Source organism: Rutilus rutilus, assembly GCF_951802725.1.
Source record: "Rutilus rutilus genome assembly, chromosome: 20".
Taxonomy (NCBI): Eukaryota; Metazoa; Chordata; class Actinopteri; order Cypriniformes; family Leuciscidae; genus Rutilus; species Rutilus rutilus.
The window spans coordinates 18,171,683-18,197,744 of NC_140225.1; the positions used below are offsets into that span (position 1 = coordinate 18,171,683).

A 26,062-nucleotide genomic window follows, 5' to 3' on the forward strand; every position below is an offset into this window, starting at 1 on the left:
CTGTTTTGGTAAGCATCAAGTGTGTAATGAGATTTAGAAATAATTTCAACACACAAACACAAAAAGATCATAGACAAATTGCAATTAGTTTGAGGAGTGTCAAGTAATTAGACCATGTAAGCAGCGAGTGATTCGTCAACACGTTCACTTCTCTCTGAAGCAGGTTATGTTCTCCCTCTCACAGCACCTGTCGCACGTGCACAGAAGAATTGACAGATGATGCCCTCTAGAGGCCGTCACGAGTACATGTAGACGACTCTTTAGTATTGCTGTTTAAAACATGCATTTTTAAATCTCTCACTACCACCAATTAGGTAACTCAAGTAAGAAAGGAAAATAAAATAGTATTGTCCAATACAGTACAACGTCGTTACTTATGTTCAGCACCAAAACTCAGAAGCGTCGTAACTCGGGACTGACTGTAGAGGGCAGCATTGCGTGACATACGACAAGATGAAGAACAGGTAGGAGACAGTGCTTTTAATTCAAAACCGCATACTTGCATTCTACTCTTACAATTTCTGCCATAGAAAAATATTTTAAAATTAGTAAGAGTAGTAAGCGTTTACGAATTCAGCAAGGTAAAAGTTTCAACAGACAGATGCCTAATATTAAAGATACAAATTCTCAGGTCAAATCAGAACAGAGTCAAGTGAACATGAAAGTTTGAGATGTCTTTTTTTAATTTATTTTAGATTAATCAAACAACAGAACAATTTGCCTGTTAATGCTAAAATAACAGGAGGCACTCAGTTAAAAAAAAAAAATGTTCATTTCTTTACTGAAAAACCCTCACACATACATACAGTATCATATTAGCCAGATGGTACATTCGTAACTTTTAGAATTAAAACTCACTCTTATATAAATTGTCAAATTGAGTTGAATGTGATGATTTACATAAGAATTTTTTCAGGGAAAATTGTGTATATTATTTATAGTGAAAATAATGTAATTACATACATAAATATATGAAAAAGACATATAAAAGAGATTCAATGTACAATTTGTTTGAGCATCCAAATGACATATTTGAAGCTTTCTAACCTTATGGCAGAGTTTGTATCCTACAGTGCATCAAAAAGACTGACATTTGATGGAGCAATAGTTGAGCTTGGCAAGGCGACAGGAACAATTTATCCCACTGGGGAGTGACAGAGAGGACAGAAGTTGTGTTGTGTGACCTCCTGCTCCAAAGCACAGTGCTTGCACACACTGCACATCCAGAACTGGTACTCAGATATTATTCTTCCTGTCACTATACAGGTGGGCGACTTGCCCTCCGGCCTGAAGAAAAAAAAAAAAACAGGAAGTAATAGAATAAAAGACAAAAAGAGAGAGAGAGGTTTATTCATCAACTCAGAATGCATCATCACACTTGCTAACCTGTTTAAGCAGTTTAACACTGTTTTATTAACATAATCGGAACAGTTAATTTGCTGCTTTACATTTATGTTTTGAGCTGAGAGGCCCTATAACTATAAAGATAACTGCAAACTATAATGCCATTAGCATCCACACCAGCGGACGATATTGTTCTGTTTATTAAGCACGCACTGCAGTTTTGTTTTATGCCGCTTTAAATGCTTGAGCTCTTTAAAGCAAAATGGATTCTGGCTGTCGATGCTTTTATCGTTCTGTGCTGTTATCTTTATAGTTGTGGTATGGACTCTATTCTTTTATATTTAGAATGATTTTGGAACTATATCTTTATCGTTATAGTTATCGTCCTTTGAGTGAATGAGCTTTTTTTATTTGTATTCTCATCACATTAGGCCAAAATAGGTCGAAGCAGGACAACTTTGCGAGCATAAACAAATCGAATGCATTGAAATCAGTCAATTCATGGAATAATTTTACTCTGTAAATGTGTGATGTGTATTTGTCACTTCGGGGCTTTGCAAAGAAAGAATACTAACGGACAGATTCAGTGAGGGAAAAAAAGGTTTAGGTTCTTCTGAACTTTCTTTTTATCAAAGAATCTCTGTTTCCACAAAAATATTTTGATAACATTGATGATAAGAAGAAATGTTACGTGAGCATCAAATCAGCATATTAGAATGATTTCTGAAGGATCATGTGACACTGAAGGCTGCTGAAAATTCAGCTTTGCCATCACAGCAATAAATTACATTCAAAAGTATTTTTAAAATTGCAATAATATTTCAAGATATAAATGTTTTTACTGTATTTTTAATCAAATAAATGCAGCCATGATGATCATAAGAGACTTTTTTCAAAAACATTTAAAAAAAATCTTACTGATTCACAGTAGTGTAATAATCTTCCCACTGTTTTCCTACAGTTCTATGGGAGAACTGTGCTGATGTAATAATCTGAAAGGTCTGGAAACTTCCAGTTATCCGGCACACTGCAGTGATACGCCTAAGTAATACACGCTGACCCTTACACCACTCATCTCACACTATTTTACACTTGCGTCACTGTGACGTCACAGCTCCGTCAACAAGCCATAACAAAGGATCCGCCTCAATTATTCCGCGGTTGTGTGCTCAGTGAGGTTATATAGCACATCTGGCCATTGCGTTCCTGGCTTACCCGTCAGTGAGGCTGTCTTGCTGGCTTTGCCGGGTGTCTCTAGGGCTGTGTTTGGTGAAGATCTCCAGGGCCAGGTCTTCATAAAGCTGCCTCTGATCTGGAGTCAGTGTTTCCAGAGATTCCAGCTTAATAAAGGCACGTGAACACGTACCAAACGCACAGTTAGCAGATGAGCAGATGGCTAGCAGAGAGTAAATCTCCACAGCAGGGATAATATCCTCATAATCACGGAGATGGAGAGCTAGAAATTAAGAATAAAGTAATTATTGAATGGCTGTACACTTGAGGAACAAAAGATTTTAATAAGGGATATTGCTGCCGCCGCCGCCCTCTAATGCTCACTAAAAGGAGAATAATTTAATAACACTTTCAAATACGATTTATATTAAATCTCATGGTGAATATACATTTTTTATAACGTACATCATAATGCTGTGATGCCTAAATTCACTTTCACAATTCACAAATAGTTTTTAATGCTTTATTTAATTTATTTAGGCAAAATTGTATATAATTTTAAAATTGGTCATTTATTGGAAATCTGTCATAACAATAAAAGAATTATTAGTTTAACAATAGTTATTTCAGAATTTTAATAACAGTGCATCCCTAACATTTTTAATAGATCATTTTAAAGACTTTAATAGAAGTATGAAAGCACAGCTAACTGAAAGACAAAAACATTAACCCACAACACACACAAGCACCTTTTCCAGGTGGTCCTGGATATGATGTAATCTGTGGTTTACACATTTTGTCTAGACTTTCGTGTAAGCAAACGTCTTTTGTAAGAGTGTATGTGTGGACTGAACGCTGTAAAGACTTCACTTTGAGTTTGTTTTCTCTGTTCAGGTAACACTTTATGTGCGCAGACGAGGCCAGACATACCCTGCATGCATTCACACACACATTAACAGACACAGATTTACAATCCTCAGAATATTCATATGGACATCATTACTGTGGTCTGATACAAACAGAGAGAAAGTGTAGGAGGTGATAATGAATTTGTTCATATACATAAGACTAAAGACTATGTTTCACAGCTATTTGTTTGTGTTATATTCTAACTGGATTGCAAAATGAGGAGTGAGTGATTTACATATTACAAATACACACGCACCGGCCACTTTACGCATGGCTAGTACGTGGTTGGACCCACTTTTGCCTTCAGAACTGCCTTAATTCTTTGTGGCATTGATTCAACAAGGTGCTGGAAACATTTCTCAGAGAACTGGTCCATATTGACTTGATAGCATCATGAGGTGCTGCAGATTTGTCTGCTACACATTCATGATGTGAATCTCCCATTGCACCACATACCAAAGGTGCTCTATTGGATTGAGATCTGGAGGCCATTTGAGTATTTGAACATGTATTTGTCATGTTCAAGAAACCAGTTTGAGATGATTTGAGCTTTGTGACGGGACGTTATCCTGCTGGAAGTAGCCATCAGAAGATTCACTGTGGTCATAAAGGGATGGACACTTAATAACATTACTCAGGGCCAATAAAATATCCCTCACACCATTACACCACCAGCAGCCTGAACCGATGATCCAAGACGGGATGGATCAATGCTGTCATATTGTTTATGCCAAATTCTGACCCTACCATCTGAATGTTGCAGCAGAAATTGAGACCAGGCAACATTTTCCCAATCTTCTATTGTTTAAGTTTAGTTGAGCCTGTGTGAATTGTAACCTCAGTTTTTCCTGTTCTTATCTGACAGGAGTGTCACCCAGTGTGTCTTCTGCTGATGTAGCCCGTCTACAGCGTATTATCATACAGGTATAAATTCCTTTTTAATTGACTATTAATTTGTTTAATTAAGGTTTATACATGCTAATTTCCATGACAGAGCCTTAAGCTGCGTTCAAAATCACTATTCCCTACATTATTCCACTAATTATAGTCCAGCTGAAGGAGTGAAGGAAAACGAGTGAGTGAATTCGGACACTGTGCGCTGGAAGGGCAGCCTCTTTGCATAGTTTGTGCTTACTGTTTAATAATCATTTGAAACTTAGCAAACCGGCAGCTCCAGTAGTAAGATGTATCTTGAAGTCTAGCATGTATAAACCTTAATTAAACAATTTAATAATCAATTAAAAAGGAATTTATACCTGTATGATATTACGCTGTACCCACATTGGACCAGCAGTTTGGAAAATTGATGGATGGATGATTAAGCTGCGAGCTCCATCTTCTGGCGAGATGCGGGAATTTATTCAGCACGACCCTCACGGTGCATTATGGGTATTCTCTATCTGATGAGTGTACATCAGTCGTACACTCGTTATTGCGGTGCATTGTGGGATTGAATGAGTGCACTCTATAATGTCCACTATGGTTTTGGATACCACTACAAATGCCTTTCCCATCAAACAGTGTCCTATTTAAGGGTATAGGGGGCGATTTCGGACACAGCCCCAGTGTTTTAAAGACAGTTAACATTAGCTTACCAGTTGACAAACCTCAACAGATTGCGCCCCAAAGTCACTAAATAATGTAAACATTAAGTGTGGATAAGCTATCACAACTCATTGGGTTTTAATGCGTCACCTGTCCTCATGGCTGCGTCCACCTTGCCATCATACAGCTGTCTCTGCGCAAGCAGGAAGAAATGATAGGCCTCTGCCCCACGCCAGGCGTCATCCAGGATACGGCTGTCTGAAGACGTCTCATCTTCCTCTAACAGCCCTGCTAATGCACTGGTAGCCTGAAATAAATCACACACACAAATTACCCACCACCAGGCTATAAATGAGCCCTTTATCACAACTGATTTCCTGCCCCTCTGATGCTGTCGGACTCTGAGTCAGGCTGCAGCTGCAGACCATGGCACTGAGAGTAACTTAACAACTACCACAGCTTTTTGCGGATTAGAAAATAGAAAAATCACAAATGATAATAAAACTGTAGTTGGTTATCCCTGTATTAAAGCTAAACTACATCCAGCAAGCAGAGCATTTGGAAACAGGAGAGTTTTTAGTATGTACTGTATGAAGATATTTGAACAGTTAAAGAACCTCTGATTTCTTGCCCTTGGTTTTGCTTTGCTGTGAGCTTTTGATCTGGGTATGGAAGTTCTCCACCAGCAAGGCGGCGAGCACATACAGTTTCTTCACTCGCAATGGTCGCGTTCTCTTTTTTGCCTCATCTTCAGCGATCTAAGGTGAAACAAAGATTGTCAATTAAAAACATTTTACATTTACAAAAATATCCTGACATTAAATGTTAAGCATGTTATTTCCATGCCACTAACAGATAATGAAATCTCACGACTGGGTTGGGCATAACAAAATAGATTTAACAGAAACAAAACACTTTTTTTATTTTTATTATTTCATCATTCTGTTAAGTGGCGCTAACATTGAACACTTTCCCCTAGTTTCACAGAAAAGGCTGAAGCTAGTCCCAGACTAAAATGCATGTATGAGCTGTTTTAACTGAAAGCAACTTGCTCTGGCATCTCTTAAAATATGTCTGTGCCATTGTTTTGTCTCAAGATGCACACCAATAACGTTTTTCCTAAGGCACATTTATAAAAGCTACTTAAATGTCCTAATTGAACCAAGGTCTAATACTGGCTTAATCTAAGCCCTGTCTGTGAAACCAGGCCATTTCCTTTAAAGAGGACCTATTATGTGTTTTTTTTTTTTACTTATGTTTTCTTTAGTGTGTCATGTGTCTGTTTCAGCATGAAAAAAGTCTGCAAATTTACAAAGCACAAAGTCCACTTCAAAGGGAATTAGTTATTTTCTATATAAGTAAGCACTGTTTCTGAACTCCCTGAAATTCTTCGATTGTAGTTTTGAGTTTTCTTCCGGGAATGAACACGTCACAATATTCTGCAAATAAAATAAGTTCAGTCTAAGGCATATGCAAAAAAGGGGGTCGAGGCCTGGTTGAGTTGCATTAGTAGTGTGTTGAAATTTGCGGTTATGGTAAGGGGAATGACATTTCCGAATCGCACTTGAAGTGGTTGGGCCAATCGGGCCGACCAATCAGAGCGCATTATGCTTTTAGGAAGGAAGGGCTTAATAGAGCTAGGAACTAAAAAGAGTGTAACTGACAGACTGGGATGAGAGGTGCTGCTACAATGTAAAATATCTGATTTTATTTATTTATTTATTTTACATTGAAGCATGAAAACCTATTCTAGTAGACCCCCCAAAACAAAAAAAAACTTTGTAAAAGGGCATCATCTGGCCACTTTAAAAATGACTGTCATCACTGGTTTCATAACCTGAGGATCCCCAATGACATTTGTTTCTTACATGAGCTAATATAGACATACCGTAAACATGAGTTTGGCAGCATCCAGGAAGTGATGGGCTTTTCTGTAGAGCTCTACAGCCTCTAGAGTTTTGTTTTTCTCCAGCAGATGTGAGGCGTATTTGGACAGAAGAGGTCCAATTTCCTTCATACTGTGGTTTTTGGCAAGCTCCACAGCTTTGTTCCACTGGGAAAAAAAGCACCCAGTTAAAATGTATTTTTAATGTTGCTCATTTGTTTTTATCAAGCATCTTAACATTCATCACAGACAGGTTTCATCAGCAGATGAGTATGATGATGTTACAGCTGCAACTGGATCTTTCAGTACAACTGATGATGAGCACTGTGAACTCTCTGAACCTCTCATTTAAACTAATGACAGAAGTGTCATTATCTCGACTCTCGATGCTCAAGAAAAGGCAGTGAGTCAGAATGCATTCAGTGAAGAGAGGATGAAAAATATGTCTTTTGGGAAATGCATATTAAATAGAGCTGTAAAAGTCTCAATTTCTTTAACACAGATAACGCATTTATGTTCAGAGAAGCAGCACAAGTGTGTGTGTGTGTTTTATTAGATCAGTACATGATAGAAAAAATACCTTCTTTATTGTAATTTTATAATTGTACAAGTTTTAATAAGAAGACCATCTACAAAAACCTCTATTTTCTATAAATATGCATCAATAAATCCACAAAGTGTTCATTAAGTTACAATATTGTTTAATATTATTTAATTATTATGAGTTTAGTTGTGTGAAATATATAATCAGTGTTCTATGCAAATGAGAAATATCTGTTCTGTCTTTATTTTTATTAAAAGGATACAAATGCATTAACTTAAAAGAAAATACAGATTAATCAGAATTAAATATTGACAGCCCTAATATACTGTAATATCAATACAATTAATGCAATTAATATAATATTAATACATGCTAAACATTTACCTTCATAACATATCAAACCATACAACATGCTAAAGTTCTGTGTAGGTTTGTGCATGAACTCTCACCTGGTTTAGATGCACACAGGCATCCACAGCTGCTTTGGGCAGGTTACATTTCAGAAATGCACTGACAGCCTGCTCACACATTCCCACGGTAACAAACATCTGACCAATGTCCTACACACACACACACACACACACACACACACACACAAACATACAATAAAGCACAGTTCAAGCAATTCAAGATAATCTGAACCAAACACTGCTGATTGGTCTGCTGACAAAGCATAAGAAAATGGGACAGAGAGAGAGAGAAAAAAGAGAGAGCACCCACTGGTAGCAGTTTATGGTTTTCTGGTAGGGAGTTTGCAAGTTTCTCCAGACCATCATAGTCCTCCAGCATATAATAACATTCCGCCAGACGCTCCTGATTACGACCCTGCAGGTAATACTGCACTGCATTCAACCTGTGGAACACAGTTCTCATTAATCTCTTTGGTTGCTCATTGATTAGTCATTCTGTTCAGCTGTTCATTCCTTTGCCAGTTCTCATCATTGTATAGTGGTTGTGTTTGCCTGTTTTCCTGTGCTTCTCCTTCGTGGATTTAAAACAGTCAGTTTGTGTTTGATTCTCCTTCGTCGTGCGCTCTGTATACCACAGCCACACGTGACAGAAGAATGGACCACAAAAAAGGACTATGGAGATTGCTGCTCCTTTCTCTGCTCTCAACTGGGAGGGACTTTCTTTTCTGGATTATTCTTTGCGTTTCTGCCAGCTCGCCCAACGAACGGCTTTTAACAATGAGACTCCAAAATCGATATATTGGGTCGGGGTGAACTTTCACAACCCACAAGACCTACCGGATATGAAGAAAGGAAACTGGAGAGATGCCATTTTCCGGTGTGTGGCTGAGAGGAGGACGCTGATCCCGCCCAGCCTCCCTTTCCTGCCTCCTCATCCTCATTCAGCCAGTCCGTCAGCCCCGCCTTCGCTGGTTCCCTTCAGCCCTTTGTCTTCTCCCATAACACAATGCTGTGTGATGCCTTCCGTCATCCAGCTCCTACCAGGCTCCGCCTCCAGCCGCTGTTCCCGTCACCCCACCTTGGCCCGTTGCCCTGACTCCATCTGGCTCCACCAGTGTTGGCCAGTCCCATCAGCTCTCCATCTGCGCCCAGGGCTCCACCACCATTTGCTCCATCTCCATCGCTCGTCCCCATGATGTCGTTGAGAGCTTCTCCACCATGGCTCCTACCTCCCTCAACGGCAGTATGGGCCTCCGTCATGGCTGTGGCCTGGGTCCCTGCCTGGCACCTCCTCTTCCTGGTTCCTCCCTGGCTCCTCCTGCCATCTCCACCTTTGCCCTTCACCAGTTCCTCGTCCTCCTCCATAGCCCCCGCCCTCCCTCCTCAATTGGACCTTGTACGGCACAAGGCCTTTCCAGAGGGGGGCGTAATGTCACGTTTGTGTTCTGTTTTAATTCTGTTACCTGACTGTCAGAGTTCTCATTAATCCCGTCCCGTCTATGTTCATCCATATGTGCGGATATATGCATGTCTCCTGATGCAGCAGCTTGTTTTCTTACACTAAGAAGCATGCATATTTTGGCTTGTATTGTCTATTTCTTGTGTCTTCTGCTTTGTTGGGGGGTTAATTTACGTATGTTATATGTGCAGCAGCAGCATGTCTGTGAATGTACTGGCAGTAGCAAGTCTCTGTACTTGCTCTGCAGCAGCAGCAGCAGCGTAGCAAATCTATTACGCCAAGACCAAATACATTAACATTGGCATATCCATCACCATGCCAAACACTATGAGAGTTGTTATGACAGAAATGAGTGTATGACATTGAAACAAATATTGTACAACAGACATTCAGCTGCGTGGCTTTGCCTGGACAAACACATACATGTACATAAGAAAACACCTATTCTGAAGCAACCTACCATTTCTGTCTGTCTGCAAAGTAGTCTCCAATAGCGTTGTAGGCCTGCTCCAGAAGAGCATCATCAGAGTCACCTGATCCTGTCTTCAGCAACTGCAGAACCCTGAACCAATCACCGAGCTTAATACGCAAACTGATCGCCAAATCCCTAAAGAGACCAGAGGGAGAAATAAGAATGATGAACATTCAAAATTAATAGATTTTTGTTGCTTTTTCAATTTAGTTAATTAAAATGTTGGCCATAATCGCAAAAACATAGCCAACAGAGACACATTTGGAAACTGATGTGAGTGTTTGTTTGTTTGTTTTTTACCTAAAAATCATCCATCTATGTAGTTTATATAATTTAGTACTCCGTTAAATTAGGATATGGTAATTTCCTGTATGCCAGGAAAAAATATAAACAGCAATTGTTTGGTAAAAAGCAAAACATTTTAATAAAAAATTATGTAATGTAGAAATATAAATTAGTAACCTTTGTTATATAGTGTTCAAGAAAACTTTATCAGTAAAGCATAGGTAGTGCACACTGTACACTCACCTAAAGGATTATTAGGAACACCATACTAATACTGTGTTTGACCCCCTTTCGCCTTCAGAACTGCCTTAATTCTACGTGGCATTGATTCAACAAGGTGCTGAAAGCATTCTTTAGAAATGTTGGCCCATATTGATAGGATAGCATCTTGCAGTTGATGGAGATTTGTGGGATGCACATCCAGGGCACGAAGCTCCCGTTCCACCACATCCCAAAGATGCTCTATTGGGTTGAGATCTGGTGACTGTGGGTGCCATTTTAGTACAGTGAACTCATTGTCATGTTCAAGAAACCAATTTGAAATGATTCGAGCTTTGTGACATGGTGCATTATCCTGCTGGAAGTAGCCATCAGAGGATGGGTACATGGTGGTCATAAAGGGATGGACATGGTCAGAAACAATGCTCAGGTAGGCCGTGGCATTTAAACGATGCCCAATTGGCACTAAGGGGCCTAAAGTGTGCCAAGAAAACATCCCCCACACCATTACACCACCACCACCAGCCTGCACAGTGGTAACAAGACATGATGGATCCATGTTCTCATTCTGTTTACGCCAAATTCTGACTCTACCATCTGAATGTCTCAACAGAAATCGAGACTCATCAGACCAGGCAACATTTTTCCAGTCTTCAACTGTCCAATTTTGGTGAGCTCGTGCAAAATGTAGCCTCTTTTTCCCATTTGTAGTGGAGATGAGTGGTACCCGGTGGGGTCTTCTGCTGTTGTAGCCCATCCGCCTCAAGGTTGTGCGTGTTGTGGCTTCACAAATGCTTTGCTGCATACCTCGGTTGTAACGAGTGGTTATTTCAGTCAAAGTTGCTCTTCTATCAGCTTGAATCAGTCGGCCCATTCTCCTCTGACCTCTAGCATCAACAAGGCATTTTCGCCCACAGGACTGCCGCATACTGGATGTTTTTCCCTTTTCACACCATTCTTTGTAAACCCTAGAAATGGTTGTGCGTGAAAATCCCAGTAACTGAGCAGATTGTGAAATACTCAGACCGGCCCGTCTGGCACCAACAACCATGCCACGCTCAAAATTGCTTAAATCACCTTTCTTTACCATTCTGACATTCAGTTTGGAGTTCAGGAGATTGTCTTGACCAGGACCACACCCCTAAATGCATTGAAGCAACTGCCATGTGTTTGGTTGATTAGATAATTGCATTAATGATAAATTGAACAGGTGTTCCTAATAATCCTGTAGGTGAGTGTATATGAAGAGTTCGGTTGCAAAACGTGATAAACGCCATTTTTTGACATTTGGATTTTATTATTGGAAATCACTGTTCAGATGTACCTTAATCTATGTGTGAATTGCTGCCATTAATAAGATTTAAAAATGTACATTTTAAGCCTACTACAAGATGTATTTTTTCACAAAACGCGATATCCGCCAGCCCAGTTTCTTTACAAAGTGCGATATAACGGTTAGGCTGTCAGTCACGTAGGCTACGTCACTGATCAACAGCTGTCTGTCAGTCAGAGAATCAAAGCTTCAGAGTCAAGCTAACGTTATGGATCTGATCATACAGGTTTGGTTTTCAGCAGCGGTGTGGAAGGAGCCTCCACTCTTTCTGTAACAAGCTACAAGTCGTTTATCTATAACTAACTTAATCTTACTTATCTAAATTGTAACTAATCACGAAGCTGTTTAAGGATGGTTGAACCTGCAGTTTGTTTGCTCTGACAGCTCAGCTAGCCAGGCAGCGCAACGGTGTTTTTTTATTTTTTTATTTTTTTATGCCCACTGTCCCTATGTGAAGCACAAGCACACAGACGTCCGTACGTTGTTATCCGACCTTTTCATTCAGGGACTGCCCTGGATTACTGGCACACGCCATAGTCACTCACATTATGTTTATTATGGCATTATGTTTTTGAATATTATGAATATTTACGATTAATTGATAAATTATTGTTAATTTTCCCACTGATGATCCAAAAGATTTCTTCAATGGTATTACAGTAGTAGAATATAGCCTATGGTGGATATATAGCGTTTTGCAAAAAAAAAAAAAAAAAATGTTATGTTATGTTGTGTATGTTCTGGCCAAAACTAACTCAGAATCTTATTATTATTAATCAATCTTTGTATATACTATTCCATATATTTATGATGTATTTTTTTTTAACCAATTTAAGATGTTTGACAATGTTAAGATAAATATGTTGCATTTTGGCATGGTTTTTGACTTATTTATGATCTATTTATGGACATAAAATAAAATAATAAATATCCTGGATTTGAAGAATATTGTGTCCCTGGCCTTCACTGAGCTCAAGTAATAGTTTAATGTACAAAAAATTGTGAATGAACTTGACTGTTGATGTCTTAAATAATAATGTCAAATAACCAACATTTCTCAAAATGGATATATCTCGTTTTGCAACGAAACTCTTCATATGTTGTATGGTGGTGCATATAGTACAGTATATACAGGGTGTCTAGATAAACTTTTTAAGGCCCTTTATTAGGAAAACTTTAAGACATTTTAAGACTTAAGGACCTGCGGCCACCATATATGTATATATACATATGAATGATATAGTTTTTGATAGTTTTAGTTATTCGTTACAATAGCAACTGAATATTTCGATAACTATTTAATTCAACAGAATTATTACGGAAATATTCTAAATTGTGTAAAGTTTTTCTCAATTTAATTAAATTCATTCAACATCACTATTTTTTGAGTGTAGTGTGGATGTTCACAGAGATTTCACACAGCATGAAAACATTTATTATCTGTGTATACCTGCGGTCCATGTCCAGGTACATCCTCTCTGCCTCCTCGAACCTGCTGAAGTAAGCAGCTACCTCGGCCTGTTTCATGGCTTCACTCTGAAGGTTGCTCAGTCTCTTGACAAATTCAATGCCCTGGTAGTCCCTACAGCGCACAAACGCCTGTTCAGCCATCTTCAAATCCAGCTTCTGCAGCGCCGCTTCTGCCAACAAACGCCTGCAAGTGCACACATAGATACAACTGACTGAATTTTCAACTGTCAAGTACAGAAGGTCTGACATTTCACACTGAATACCTCAAATCCCATATTTCCAGAATATGACACATTAGTTCTGATGAAATTATTATTTTGAAGTATTATTAATGTATTTATACAGTATTTGATTTCAACAAAGATTTTCCTCACACCTTGCAAGCTTAAACAGCTTCAAAATGTGGATATTCCTAAAATGACACTCATGACACTGTCAGTTGCGTATAGCTAGATCTGTTTCACTGAAGACACTTTAGACTGACAGAAAATGAACAAAGAGGACGAAGCGAGTCTCTCTGGGATCTTTTCATGTGTTCATTGAAAGCTGTGAAAACCTTTGACCTCTGACACGTTGGCATGGTATGAATGAGAAAAATCAAACAAAAGACCCTCTGAGCTCTAACCCTTACATCCAAGCAAACACACAGACTGAAAGAGAGAGCTGACACATGACTCTTTCTCTCTTTACACCATATTCCTACAGGATTCCTTCTCCAGTTCCTGTCTGACAGTATAAACAGCAACTTTCCTCACTTACTAATGTACTGCCTACATTTAACCCCAAAATCTAAGAAAATGATATTCTCAAATGCAGCAAATACTAATATACAAATACTTATGATAGATAAATTATTGGGTAACACTTTATTTTGATAGTCCACTTTAGACATTCTACCAGCTATAAGTAACTTTGCAACTACATGTCAACTACCAGTCATTAACAGTCTACGAATACTCTAATGAGAGTTAGTTGACATGTAGTTGCAAGGTTACTTATAGTTAGTAGAATGTCTAAAGTGGACTATCGAAATAAAGTGTAACCAATTATTAAACTCTAAATTTAACTAATGAGACTTTGCAAAATATAATAAAACATGCTAAAAAATAATCTAGAGTATGGGGTCAAATGTGACCTGGATGTGCTCTTGACACATTACCATAGATTCAATTATGATTCTCTGTTTGTGATCAGATCATTTTAAGCAGCTAAACTTTGGGAAGGTTTTCAGTCCAATGATCCAGTAAGCGAATTTATTCCAACAATCAGTCCAAAACAGCACTAATGTATAGAAAACCAGGCTGATCACATCAGAGATGGCAGAGAGAATAGAGACTCGCATTGTGTTTTCAGTGAATTATTCATTCCAGAGTGTGTCCTGTCAATAATGTATGTTAGATGAAGGTGCAGTGCTTTGAAGCACTGGTAAAGAACATTAAACTTAAGCTAACATGACACTAGGGTTTGCCTACCTGCTTCTGTAGCAAGAGTCCAATCTGAAATTCCTCCTTGTGCTGTGAGAACTGACAGAGCCACTAAAACTCCAGTGGGCTCCTAAATCAATAGAGCCGCTCCAAAACTTTATGGCTACAGAAAACATCTCTCTCTGTCTTAGATGATTTTTCTTTTCATTTTCATTTCATTTGAACATAACCATAAAAAACTGCACACATATGTGCCTTTTTAGATTACAGCTTATTTTATTCCACTTTTTCCAGATTTACTAGGAAATAGCTCTCCAGAACTGTGCTGCCTTATTGGTTTTATCTTGTCCTGCCAGTGCCAGGATCATCATTCAGATCATAAAACTGTACCTCACACTACATTCAGACTATTTAAGTGCACCTCATACTTTCCACTTCCAGGACACACACATACACAGCCATGTTGCACACATAAAAATCTTTAAAATGTATAACAAACACACACATACAAATAAACAAACTCACATAGCATGTTTTAGCACACGCTTCCGTACTGCCTCACTATGCTTTTATTGCCGTATTCCTCTTTGTGTTTGCAGGTTTGCTTGAATAAATAACCACACTGCCCCATTTATTGTGTGGAATGCGTGTCTGTCTCTTACCAGAGGCGCGGATGGGGATTGTCCTCAATAAACTGAGAAGCATCTTCAATTCCAACTTTCTCAATCAGCGCCCTGCTGTCCCTCAGTGAGCGGATCTCGAAGTTTATTAAATAATCTTTATTTGGAACCTCTGGATCCTAAAGGATAAAATTATATTCAGGGTTCACACAACTTTTGACAAATTAAGATGATTTATTTTTTCAAAAATCATTTTATAGAGACTATAACAGCTAATGTATATATAAATTATAATTTTAAAATTTAGATTTCAAAGAATGACTAACTAACACACACACATACACACACATACATACATACATACACATACATACATTATATATATATATATAGTTTTTCAGTCTTGGAAATCTCAATTTTAAAATTCACTGACATTCACAGGTTGAAATAAATTCATAAATCACACATATTCCAACCAACCCTCATAATCTCATCCAAAAGAACAGATTTGATCTCCAGATCCTCAAAGTGGCAGATGAAGCCAGATGTTTGAATTGGTTCCTGTGTTCAAAACACAACACAAATATGAGCTTGTCAGGAGAGAATACTCACACTAACACTGCTGTAAAATGAACCAACTGAAGAAATCTATTTTTTGATCAAATTAGGCTGATTATTTGTGAGAATACACTTTTAATATTAGTGCAACTAAATATTGTGTATAATGTGTGGCATGAACCTGTAAACCACACTTCCTGCTATTTTTCTGTGCGGGAAGAAAAAAGCGCTGTTAAAACCTCTGCAGTGGGTGGTCTGATCTATAGGCCATGTGCAGTGTGATTTACTGAGACTGGTGTGTGTGTGTGTGTGTGGTTCAGGTAAACCCTATGTTATGGGGACAAAATGGGGGCAATCTTTGAATCTGAAATCCTTGTCTTTGTGGGGACATTTTTTGGTCCCCATGAGGAAAACAGCTCATAAATCATACTTAGTGATGTTTTTGAAAATGTAAAAATGAAGAAAGTTTTCTGTGATGGATAGGTTTAGGGTTAGGGTTAGAAGATAGAATATACCATTTATACAGTATAAAAATCATTATATTTATGGAATATCCCCATAAAACTTAGAAACCCAACATATGTGTGCGTGTGTGTGTGTGTGTGTGTGCATGTGTGTGTGTTTATTTGAAAATGGCAGCACTTCTTGAACCCTGTACATGTAAGAGTAAAGTAGCTTTGACAAAACTCTTACTCTCACCCTTTCTTTCTTTTCTTCCATTTATGTGTTTGTTTGTTTTAGTCATCCTCTTTTCTCTTGCCACAATACTGTATATGCATGGGTATGCTTATGCAACTCATTTCTCTATGTCTCACCTCAGGGTCCAGGTTTCTGAAGACATACATTCTGGTTTTCTCCATCATGGAGAACAGATCTGGGTTATCATTAGCCCATTTCATATCCCAGACATCCTTGCGCTCGAATTTAGATGGGTCTCCGGCAGTGGACCCGCCTTCTGCATCTCCTGACGAAGCCCGTGTCTCTACATCCAGAAACGTCAACACACCCGTAATGTCGATTATAGCCAGTCGGCTGGAAACACAAAATACAGGCAAAATCTCACTATACAAGCAGGAAAAAGGTTAGTCTGATTAGTCTAACAATGATAGTGCGTATATGGTCTACAGTTACAATGGGATAGGAAGAGAGAGGAAAAAAGAAAAGAGAGGGAGAAATCAGACCTGGAGTTACAATTCAGGGACAGCTGATATGGTCTGGACGTGAGAGAATATTTCTGCAGGAGGTTGATATTGGGTAGACTGTATCTCTGTAAAGTACCAGACTCACGACCCTGCGGGCATCACAACCACACGTCAAACACACAGAAACTTTGGGTTGAGAAAGCGTGTGTTCTTGTGGAAATCAGACGTACCACTAGAAGCATCCTGTCTGATGCTGTGATGCAGCAGATCGGATCTCTGGTGGCCTGAAACAAATGAATCATAAACATGTCTCACTCTCATGACCCTTTCTCAGAGCCATTGCTTGAATGTAGGCCAGGATGATATTAAAAGGTGGGCTGAAGTCTCCATAGTGCAAAGACACATTTTCTGGCATTTGCATCCCTTTGTTTTTATATATATATATAAATGAAGCAGATCAAGAAAAATACAACAAAAGTACAAAAATAATTCATAAACCAACTGAGCTGGACAGTGTTTTATGACACTTTCCACACTAATCCTCTCACGAGAGGTTGAGAGAGCCACAGGTAAGTGTATGTGATGAGTGTACTCACTGTGAAGGCTTTGGCAGAGTTCAGTGTCCCATCCGATGTTCCGCTTGGACTGTCATCGATGTGATAAACCCTAGAGAAGACAGTCAGCAAGACAGAGTGAAAAGAGACAGTGTGTGGGTAAAGTGGAGCAAGAGAGGTATTGCCTCAGTATATTTTTATCATGTGGAAGGGAAACAGAACACTAAGTCCACGCCTGGTCTGTGTGGGTCACAAGATTTCATCACACAGCCTTGAACGGAACTTTTCTAAACCGCTGCCGTCATCGAGCACACCCTCACACCGCATCGATAGACAGACAGGCAGACAGGCCTGCCCACAGACTGCATGCATTAAGGAACACCGCTTCATCTGATGAAAGCTTACATATTACACAGATCTGTTACTTTTAGTCAGCCGCTGAGTCTGAGATGGGACAAAGCATTAATAAAATTAAACTCGTTTTGTACTGACCAGAAAAAAAAATAGCTACTGTATTTAATACGTGTGTTATGCAAAATAGGGATATTTTGACAGTGCTATAGATTTTCTGTCTGACTGCTGGTGACAGTTTTAAACTATCCTGAATCCTCACTTGTGAATGCTAGATTTGTCAATATTTATGATTAATATTTGGCACATTATTTTTGTGTCTGATAATGTTGAGTGGGAGGCAAGGAAAAGAAGCAGCAGCAGATTGATCCAAAACCATTCCCTGATTTATATATATATACATATATATATATATATATATTCCCTGCAGTAAGATTTTTTTAAACAAATTAATAATTATATTCATCAAGGACACATTAATTTGATCAAAAGTTATAGAAAAGGCATTTATAATGTTACAAATGTTTTCTATTTCAAATACATGCTGCATCTTTTAAACTTTCTATTCATCAAATAATTTATCCACAAAAATATTAAGCAGCACAACTGTTTTCAGCATTGACAATAATAAGAAATATTTCTTGAGCACCAAATCAGCATATTAGAATGATTTCTGAAGGATCATGTGACACTAAAGACTGGCTGCGGTAAATTCAGCTTTGCAATAAATTATTTTTAAAGATATTCAAATATTGAAAGTAGTTACTTAAATTGTAATAATATTTCACAATATTACTGTTTTACTTATTTTTTTATCAAATAAATGCAACCTTGGTGAGCATAAGAGACTTCTTTCAAAAACATCTTCAAAAAAAAATCTTACCAACCCCAAACTTTTGAAAGGTAGTTTTTTTTTTTTATTACAGGTGACCTTTGACCCTCACCTCTCCCGACCTTCCTTTCTTGTTTTGGCGACCTGGTTGATCTCAAGAGCAGTGAGTTTCTTAGCCACACGATACTGCCAAACGTAAAACACCTCCTTAGATGCAGTGATCACGTGAGTCTTCGTCATGGTGACGTACAGAGGGTCTGTGACAGTGGAAAAGTGAACAAAAACATTTGGGAAAGAACATCTAGAATGCAATTAATTTCACATATTTCATCTATACATCAAAGCTGACTGTTAAAGGTGTGTGTGATCTTGAATTAAGACTGGGATTTAGGGACAAGGTAAATCAAACAGATTTAACATAAAACATGTATTATTTTTTTATGAGTTAACTACAGATTCTGTTGTGTGCTGCTGTTCAGGCTCTGGAATCTGTCCACAGAGAGACCAGGGTGAATGTCTGTCCCTCCCACAGATCTGCTCTCCCAACCAGGGGAGGAATTTAGCGGGATGCCAGTGAGAGTGAGAGGAAAGGAGCCGGGATTCCCACCACTGGGATCCCAGATCGGCGAAAACAACTAATAACGCTGTATTATGAATGCCGGACAAGTAGTTGGCGATGTCACTATGTAAAGAAAGACTACGCACCTACGCATTCTTTTACTACAGTGCACTCGAGCCGAACGCACGTGGCTATAGATACAAATGACATAATCTATCTTTTTTTTTGTCCGATTTTCATGGATGTTAATCTTAATACTGTATAATTACTTTGTCTTCTAGGTAAATCTCATCTTCACAAAGCCAGAAACATTCACTGTAATCCCCATTTTAGAATGTTCTCCTCTGATATAAAATCTTTTTACTTCCTTTAAGAAAATGTCAAAACCTTTGAACACAAAGGCTTCGAAAACATACATCATCCTCGAGTCTGTTGTAAGGAACCGTTAATTTTTCATGATGACAAAATGTTGTATTGTGTTGATTTGTGTAATTCTTGTAACCACTTGTGATGTTTGTATGCCCCACCCCCCCTTCCTTACTGTCAATATCTGTATCCTTTCATTTGCAAACAAGAAAAAAGCCTATAGACAAAGCACGTCACCGTTTTCACAGATTCACGGTTTTGTAGTTTACACGGATATTATAAGGGTGTCATTTTCTAAAACTTGCATTTTGAAATCCGTTTTCAAAAGTTTGCGTTTTCAGGCCACCAAAACACTGTTAACGGCCAAAGCGCATAAAAAGTTTTCCATTTTAGTTCAAAACTGTGTCGTGTAAACGGCCCCTTACATTTCACAAAATAAAAATGTGCATTTACATACTTATTTTCTTGAGTCCTGATGACCTCGGACTGGAGTTTATTTTGCGATAATGACCAGATGACCATGCATGATCTCTTATGAATAGAATCAGTGAGTGTGTCGTATTGCTCAACTCACCGACGTCAATATATTTGGAGTCCTGTGGGGTTCCAATGGAGTTACACAACACCAGAACATACTGTGGACAGAAGACAGACAGACATCTTTACTGTGTCGGTACACTTAACTAAACAGCATCAAGGGAATATCTGAGAGGCTTCTTTTGCAGATGTTCATAATACCTTTCTCCTCCACGACCAATCCTTTGAGGCGATTTGATTGAACAGCTCATTAAATGCCTGTGTTAAAGTGGTTGCATGTGATGCTTAAGAACAGCTTTCTCAAAGTTTCATTTGATGAAAATCTACATTAAAATATTATGTCTTTCTACTGTAGACTCTTGTCCTATGTCCTGCTGATTGAAGCTGCTTTTAGTCATTTAGTCTTTTCTTTACAAAACATCATGATATACCGGTAGTCACATCTATATGTTTGATCAGGTTCCTCAGTGTCTTTGAAAATGGCTACAGTCATGTAGTACTGTTAACACTCTCCTGACTGTAACTTTCTATTGTCCGTGATCAGAGTGAATATGGTATCATTTTCACAGCTTTTTACTACACTGGAATTAGTGAAGTAAATTATTAGTATTAATAACTGGAATTAGTAATGAAATAGTAAAGAAGTAGGTGTCTTTACCATAGCTGATCCAGCCTCAGCCTCAGTGTCCTCCTGGTTTGTGAAATGATAAAAACATCAGAGCATTTGATGCAACACAAATCACAGATATGACTAGTTAACACACTAAATCAAAAATGATTTGATTTAAAACAATATTCTAAATTAAAATATCTTTTTTTGTTAAACAGATCAGAGTTTTAGTACCTGTGGATGTGTGTCATCCGCTTTGGTTGCCAAGATGCAATAATCTCCACAGGTGGTGATGGACATGAGACTCTTGACATATTTAACAAACTTCTCATTATTCTTAGTGTCCCAGAACACCACACTGTACTCCAGCCTATCAGGCCGTGTGTATGCATACACCACCGTGTTACAGCAGTAACCCCACTATAGAGACAGAGCAAGATATTAGCTCAGACAGAGACACTAACTGTTTTTGTTTTTTTTACAAAACTGTGTCTTATAGCCATTATTTACAGCTAAATTACTTTGTAATCTGGCCGAATGTTGGCAAAGTAAATGTAGGAATCTACAGCCAGGCCAATTCGGAGTCCTCCACCTTCCCATGATACAGCAGTCATCTGCTTGCCAGGAACCTTCAGAGTCCGCAAGTGCTAGACACATGGTGACATCAGACATGAGTGTATCAACAGGAACATTGCCATTAAAAAGTTTGGGATATATATATATATATATATAATTTTGAATAAATTATGTTATTTTGAACTTCTTTGTCATCAAATAATTCAGAAAAAAGTTATAACAGTTTCTACAAAAATATTAAGCAGCACAACTGGTTTAATACTGATAATAATAAGAAATGTTACTGGAGCACCAAATCAGCGTATTAGAATTATTTCGGATCATGTGAGACTGATAACATGAGTAACGGACGCTGAAAATTCAGCTTAATTCAGGAATATAGACATAAGACCTTCATAAGTTACTTTCAAAAATCTTACCGACCTCAAACTTTTGAACAGTAGTGTATGCATGACAAGATGAATTATATTTGTAGAACTTTCATACTGTTTTTCTGTACAATACATGTGTGAGATCTGTACTCACCTCTCCAAATGGTGCGTAGAACTGAACAACATTTAAGTCTTTCTCTGCTCCGCTGTTTCTGAGTGATCCTGCTATAGCTAGAACGCTGCCACAGTGATTCCACTGGATACTGGCCACATGCCACATACCCGTCTCAATGATCACAGGACCTACACACAATCGACAATTACAATTTTCTTTCTCCTTCGCATTCATACTCAGAAATGTACTAGAATGTATGACTCCAGCATGCACAAAGAGAGATAAAGAGTCACTGAAAAATACACAAACTCACTGTCATCACTCTCATGCCGCAACACTTGGCAGTGCCCGTTAGTAAAGCAAACAGCCAGGCAGGGGCAGTCTGGCTCCAGATACCCCTCTGTGCCCGTGTACCAGTGGATACCTGCTATGCTGAGGGCACCTGTTACATTCGCCAAACTACTCATGGTCATCTTCATCTGGGCATAAACACACAGACACACAAACACGAAATTTGTGACTGAGAAGGCATTGATTTACTAAATTGCTTTTCACACTGCGCTTAACCCCGGGTTATAGTCATAGTCATTCTAAACCCCGCTTTTAACTACAGGTTTTGCAAACTTGTGCAGTGTAAAACAATGCGGTGTTAGAATGTTACCACTAGATGCTAAGCAACAGACAGCCAATTGTGTGCCTCATATTCACATGCTTCAGAGTTTCAGTGTTTGAGGGGGAAAAAATGAAATTGTGATGAAACATCAATTGGAGTAAAGAAGAGACCGTTTCATTCTTAACTTTTATAGTCCAAAAACTCGATATTACAGTCTGCAGTGTATAATCTGAGGGTGCGCAATGCTAGAGACTTTATGTAAACAGGTCAAGTGCTGCATTCGTCCAATCAGAAAACAGCATTTTATGATTACCCAAGATTAATTGTTAACCCTGGGTAAATTATGAGCAGTGTGAAACGTAAAACAAGATAACCAATGAATCCGTTTATGCTGGGATTAGAATGATCCAGGGCTAAATATTTCTATATTATTTGAATTTCTTTCTTCTGCTGAACACAAAAGAAGATATTTTGAAGAATATGGGTAACCTAACAGTTGATGGGCCCCATTGACTTCCATAGTATGGGAAAAAAATGCTATGGAAGTCAATGGGGCCCATTAACTGTTTGGTGACTGACATTCTTCAAAATATCTTCTTCAAAATATCTTGTTCAGCAGAAGAGAGAAATTGATACAGGTTTGGAACAACTTGAGGGTGAGTAAATGATGACAGAATTAAAAATTTTAAGTGAAATATCACTTTTCGTGTATTTAAATATTGTGTATTTCCAGACTCTCAGTACTCACAATGAAGTTTCCCTGGTTGTCGTAAATGTGGATCTCTCCATTGGCCATCCCAAACAGCAAGATCTTACTGTCTGGAGACCAGGCCACATGTGCCAACTGGGTCCCCTTCAGTTCTTTACCCCAGATCCTGTTCCCTGTGAGATCACAAAGTTATAAAAACACATAACCAGACAAACACACACATTTATAATCACACAAACAAAATGTTCATGAATGAAAATTCAAACCTATATGATACAACAACAAACATCTACATCTTGATGGCTTTGTTGCCTTCTAAAAAATAATAAAATAATTTAAACATGAAAATATATTATAATAAAAAGTCCATTAGTGAGAGTAAATCTGTGCTCACCATCCACCGAGCCCACGATCACAGCTCCGTCCTCATACACAATGCAGATCTTCAGACCATCAGCGTTCCAGCTCATGCTCCTCACCACAGATTTATTCCTGTTATTAATCATTTCTTCATACCATGAACCTGGTTGACACACAAAGTTACAGTTAAAGGGCACCTATTATGCAAAATTCACTTTTACATGGTGTTTGAACATAAATGTGTGTTGGCAGTGTGTGTACACAACCACCCTATAATGATAAAAATCCACCAAGTGCTTTTTTTTAAATCCCCATAAATCATAAGCACTGTCTCAGAACGAGCTGTTCTCAGATTCGGGGCAATGTGACGTCACTTTGCACAGGCCCCTCCCACGACTGTTGATTGACACTGCAGTTTGAGCATAGACCTGCCCTGAGTGAGCTGGACACAGTCCGCCATTGTTTCCACGCTGGAGCAACTGTAGACAAGAATGTCTCCTAAGCGAGGTGTTTTGTTGTTGGATGTAAGAATGAACTTAGCAGTCTTCATTTACTCTCGTTGTTACTCGAGGATGGATCTGTACTGTTCGTGATTCAGCTTACAGTCTCCGGAGCGACAGGCCTAACGTTACTGACCACGGCAGAAATGAAAGTGAGAGTGCGCACTTTATGACAGCTCATCCAGTCGTGGATATACAGTTTACCAGTTGATTAAGCACCCACTGAAAAGGTGTGTATATATTTGTTTACTATTAGTTCTAACGAGTGTTTTGTGTATTTCGCTGTGTATGTTCCATGATAATAAAAGGGAGAGAGAGAGAGAGAGAGTTTATGGATAAGACTTTAATGCGCACTTATATACTGTGTTTATTCGGCTCTTACAGTGATTTTCTGGAGTAAAACTAAGGCTTCATCTTTTGTGTGAGGTACAATAAACTTAATTGATCTCATCAGTATATTTTGGTCATCATTCGGACAGGGTCTGCTACAGCAGGCTTGTATTAATAGTGGATAAAAGCAAATGACAAATAACCGTAATTAAACTAAACTATTCCTGTTCTATCTCCATACAGCATATATTCTCTGGCTCTGTGGGCATTACTGTGCGACTCCGAGTCGAAATGAACACCACTACTGAGAGTTTCTGTTTTGATATTATCAGATGAGATTGTCCTGGCTCTTAGCGCTCGTGAGGCTCCGCCCCCTGGGCCCGGCAGCAGCAGTTAATTTGCATTTAAAGGGATACACACTAAAACGGTGCGTTTTTCTGAGCCCCAAAAAATGACAATTGAAACATGCTGTAAAAAATTATCTGTTGGGTATTTTGAGCTAAAACTAAACATACACACTCTGGGGACATCAGAGACTTATTTTACATCTTGTGAAAAGGGGCATAATAGGTGCCCTTTAAAGGCTGCATATCAATTAAAGAAATAGTTCACTTAACAACGTGTCATCATTTACTCACCCTCATGATGTTTGAAAACTGTATAACTTTCTTTTTTAGACATTTAGAAGAATGTTGGTAACCAAATCATTTTGGTGACCACTGACTTCCATTGTATGAACATCAATAACAAAACAAAAAAATTACAAACAAAAAAAAACATTTCTCAAAATATCTTTTATGTTCCAAAAAAGAAAGTCGTTTAGGTTTTGAACAACATGAGGGTGAGTAAATGGTGAAAGAATTGTCATTTTTGAATAAACTTTAAGATAGAGTTTTAAATAAATAAAATATTATAATACTTTCTTAATGTTTGGTTATAGGACTGTGCACCTTTATAAAGCATCCAGACAATGATGAGGCCGTTCTGGTCACTGGTGGTCAGTTTCTGATACTGTTCATTCCACGTCACAACCTGCACTGCACCTGCATAAGCAAATCAAAGCTCAGAGAGTCAGCACACGCACACACACACTCTCTCTCTCTCTCCTCTTTCTTACCACTGTGGCCCTCCAGTGTCTGATTCATAGAGAGGTTGCTGGGAGCAGCCAAGCCTTTCATTTTGGCATCATCTGGGAAAAATATGAACGTAATAAATAACGTAATTTAATAATTAATTATTGGTTGAATGATGGATTTCATGCTGAATATATAGAAATAAACAACTGTTGCTCTCATTTTGCCCATCTAAGTTATATAAAAATCCTGGTAGTTCCAGGTTCCCACCTGTGTAAGTCTCAAGTTTGAGCACTTTTAACATGCCATCCTCTCCTCCACAGGCGATGAAACCCTGATCTTTGTTCCAAGACACACACTTTAAAATCGTATTGTTCGGAATCGCAATCTGAGGACACAACAGACAGCAAAACCTGATAAACAGGTCGTATATGCAGAAACAACTGTCATTATCAGCAGCAAAGAAACGCCTTTTTAAGAAAAGTAACTGAAAAATGCCGACAGCTAATCTGCAACATATATCCGCGTTCAATTAACGTTAACGTTACCTTCTTACTGAGATAAATAAACATCTTTGCTTTAGCTTAGCCTGCTAGCCTGCCACAGCGTTTAAGGAGCGTTTTTTTTTTTTTTGGATGCTATTTTAGGTTTTTGGTCCCGATGACTGTGGGTGATTTCAGCGCTTTATCATTTAAAGGAACTTTATAATAAGTCCGTTATTAAAAGCATTTGAATTCTCTGTGTATTTTCCATGCGTGTACGCTGCTGAAAAACGGTTTGCTTGGTTTCTAGGTAACCAAAGCCCGGAAATGGT

The 26,062-nt window shown here is 38.4% G+C and overlaps 1 protein-coding gene across 1 annotated transcript; it reads right to left on the minus strand.

Moving 5' to 3' along the window:
* Nucleotides 1–784: 784 nt before the first annotated feature.
* On the minus strand, nucleotides 785–26,062 carry wdr35 (WD repeat domain 35). Its single transcript, XM_084391724.1, has 28 exons — nucleotides 25,797–26,062; nucleotides 25,519–25,636; nucleotides 25,293–25,364; nucleotides 25,126–25,218; nucleotides 23,380–23,508; nucleotides 23,025–23,158; nucleotides 21,977–22,142; nucleotides 21,703–21,851; nucleotides 21,123–21,248; nucleotides 20,836–21,021; nucleotides 20,650–20,682; nucleotides 20,029–20,089; nucleotides 18,642–18,786; nucleotides 17,389–17,458; nucleotides 17,023–17,076; nucleotides 16,832–16,941; nucleotides 16,466–16,682; nucleotides 15,573–15,653; nucleotides 15,135–15,271; nucleotides 13,029–13,232; nucleotides 9,730–9,876; nucleotides 8,121–8,253; nucleotides 7,850–7,960; nucleotides 6,860–7,024; nucleotides 5,589–5,729; nucleotides 5,122–5,278; nucleotides 2,560–2,800; nucleotides 785–1,287 (listed from the first exon to the last, which is right to left on the minus strand). Exons 1-28 carry the CDS (start codon nucleotides 25,818–25,820, stop codon nucleotides 1,137–1,139), a joined length of 3,555 nt encoding a protein of 1,184 aa, XP_084247850.1. The 5' UTR covers nucleotides 25,821–26,062; the 3' UTR covers nucleotides 785–1,136.

What these genes read in the sequence shown, in the direction of transcription:
- wdr35 (XM_084391724.1), bottom strand. Translation starts at nt 25,820, where the DNA reads ATGTTTATTTATCTCAGTAAGAAG. An exon ending in AAAACCATAAACTGCTACCA is followed by an intron (nt 7,961 to 8,120) that starts GTGGGTGCTCTC and finishes GTGTGTGTGTAG; the next exon opens with GACATTGGTCAGATGTTTGT. An exon ending in CTGCCAAACTCATGTTTACG is followed by an intron (nt 5,730 to 6,859) that starts GTATGTCTATAT and finishes GTTTCACCTTAG; the next exon opens with ATCGCTGAAGATGAGGCAAA.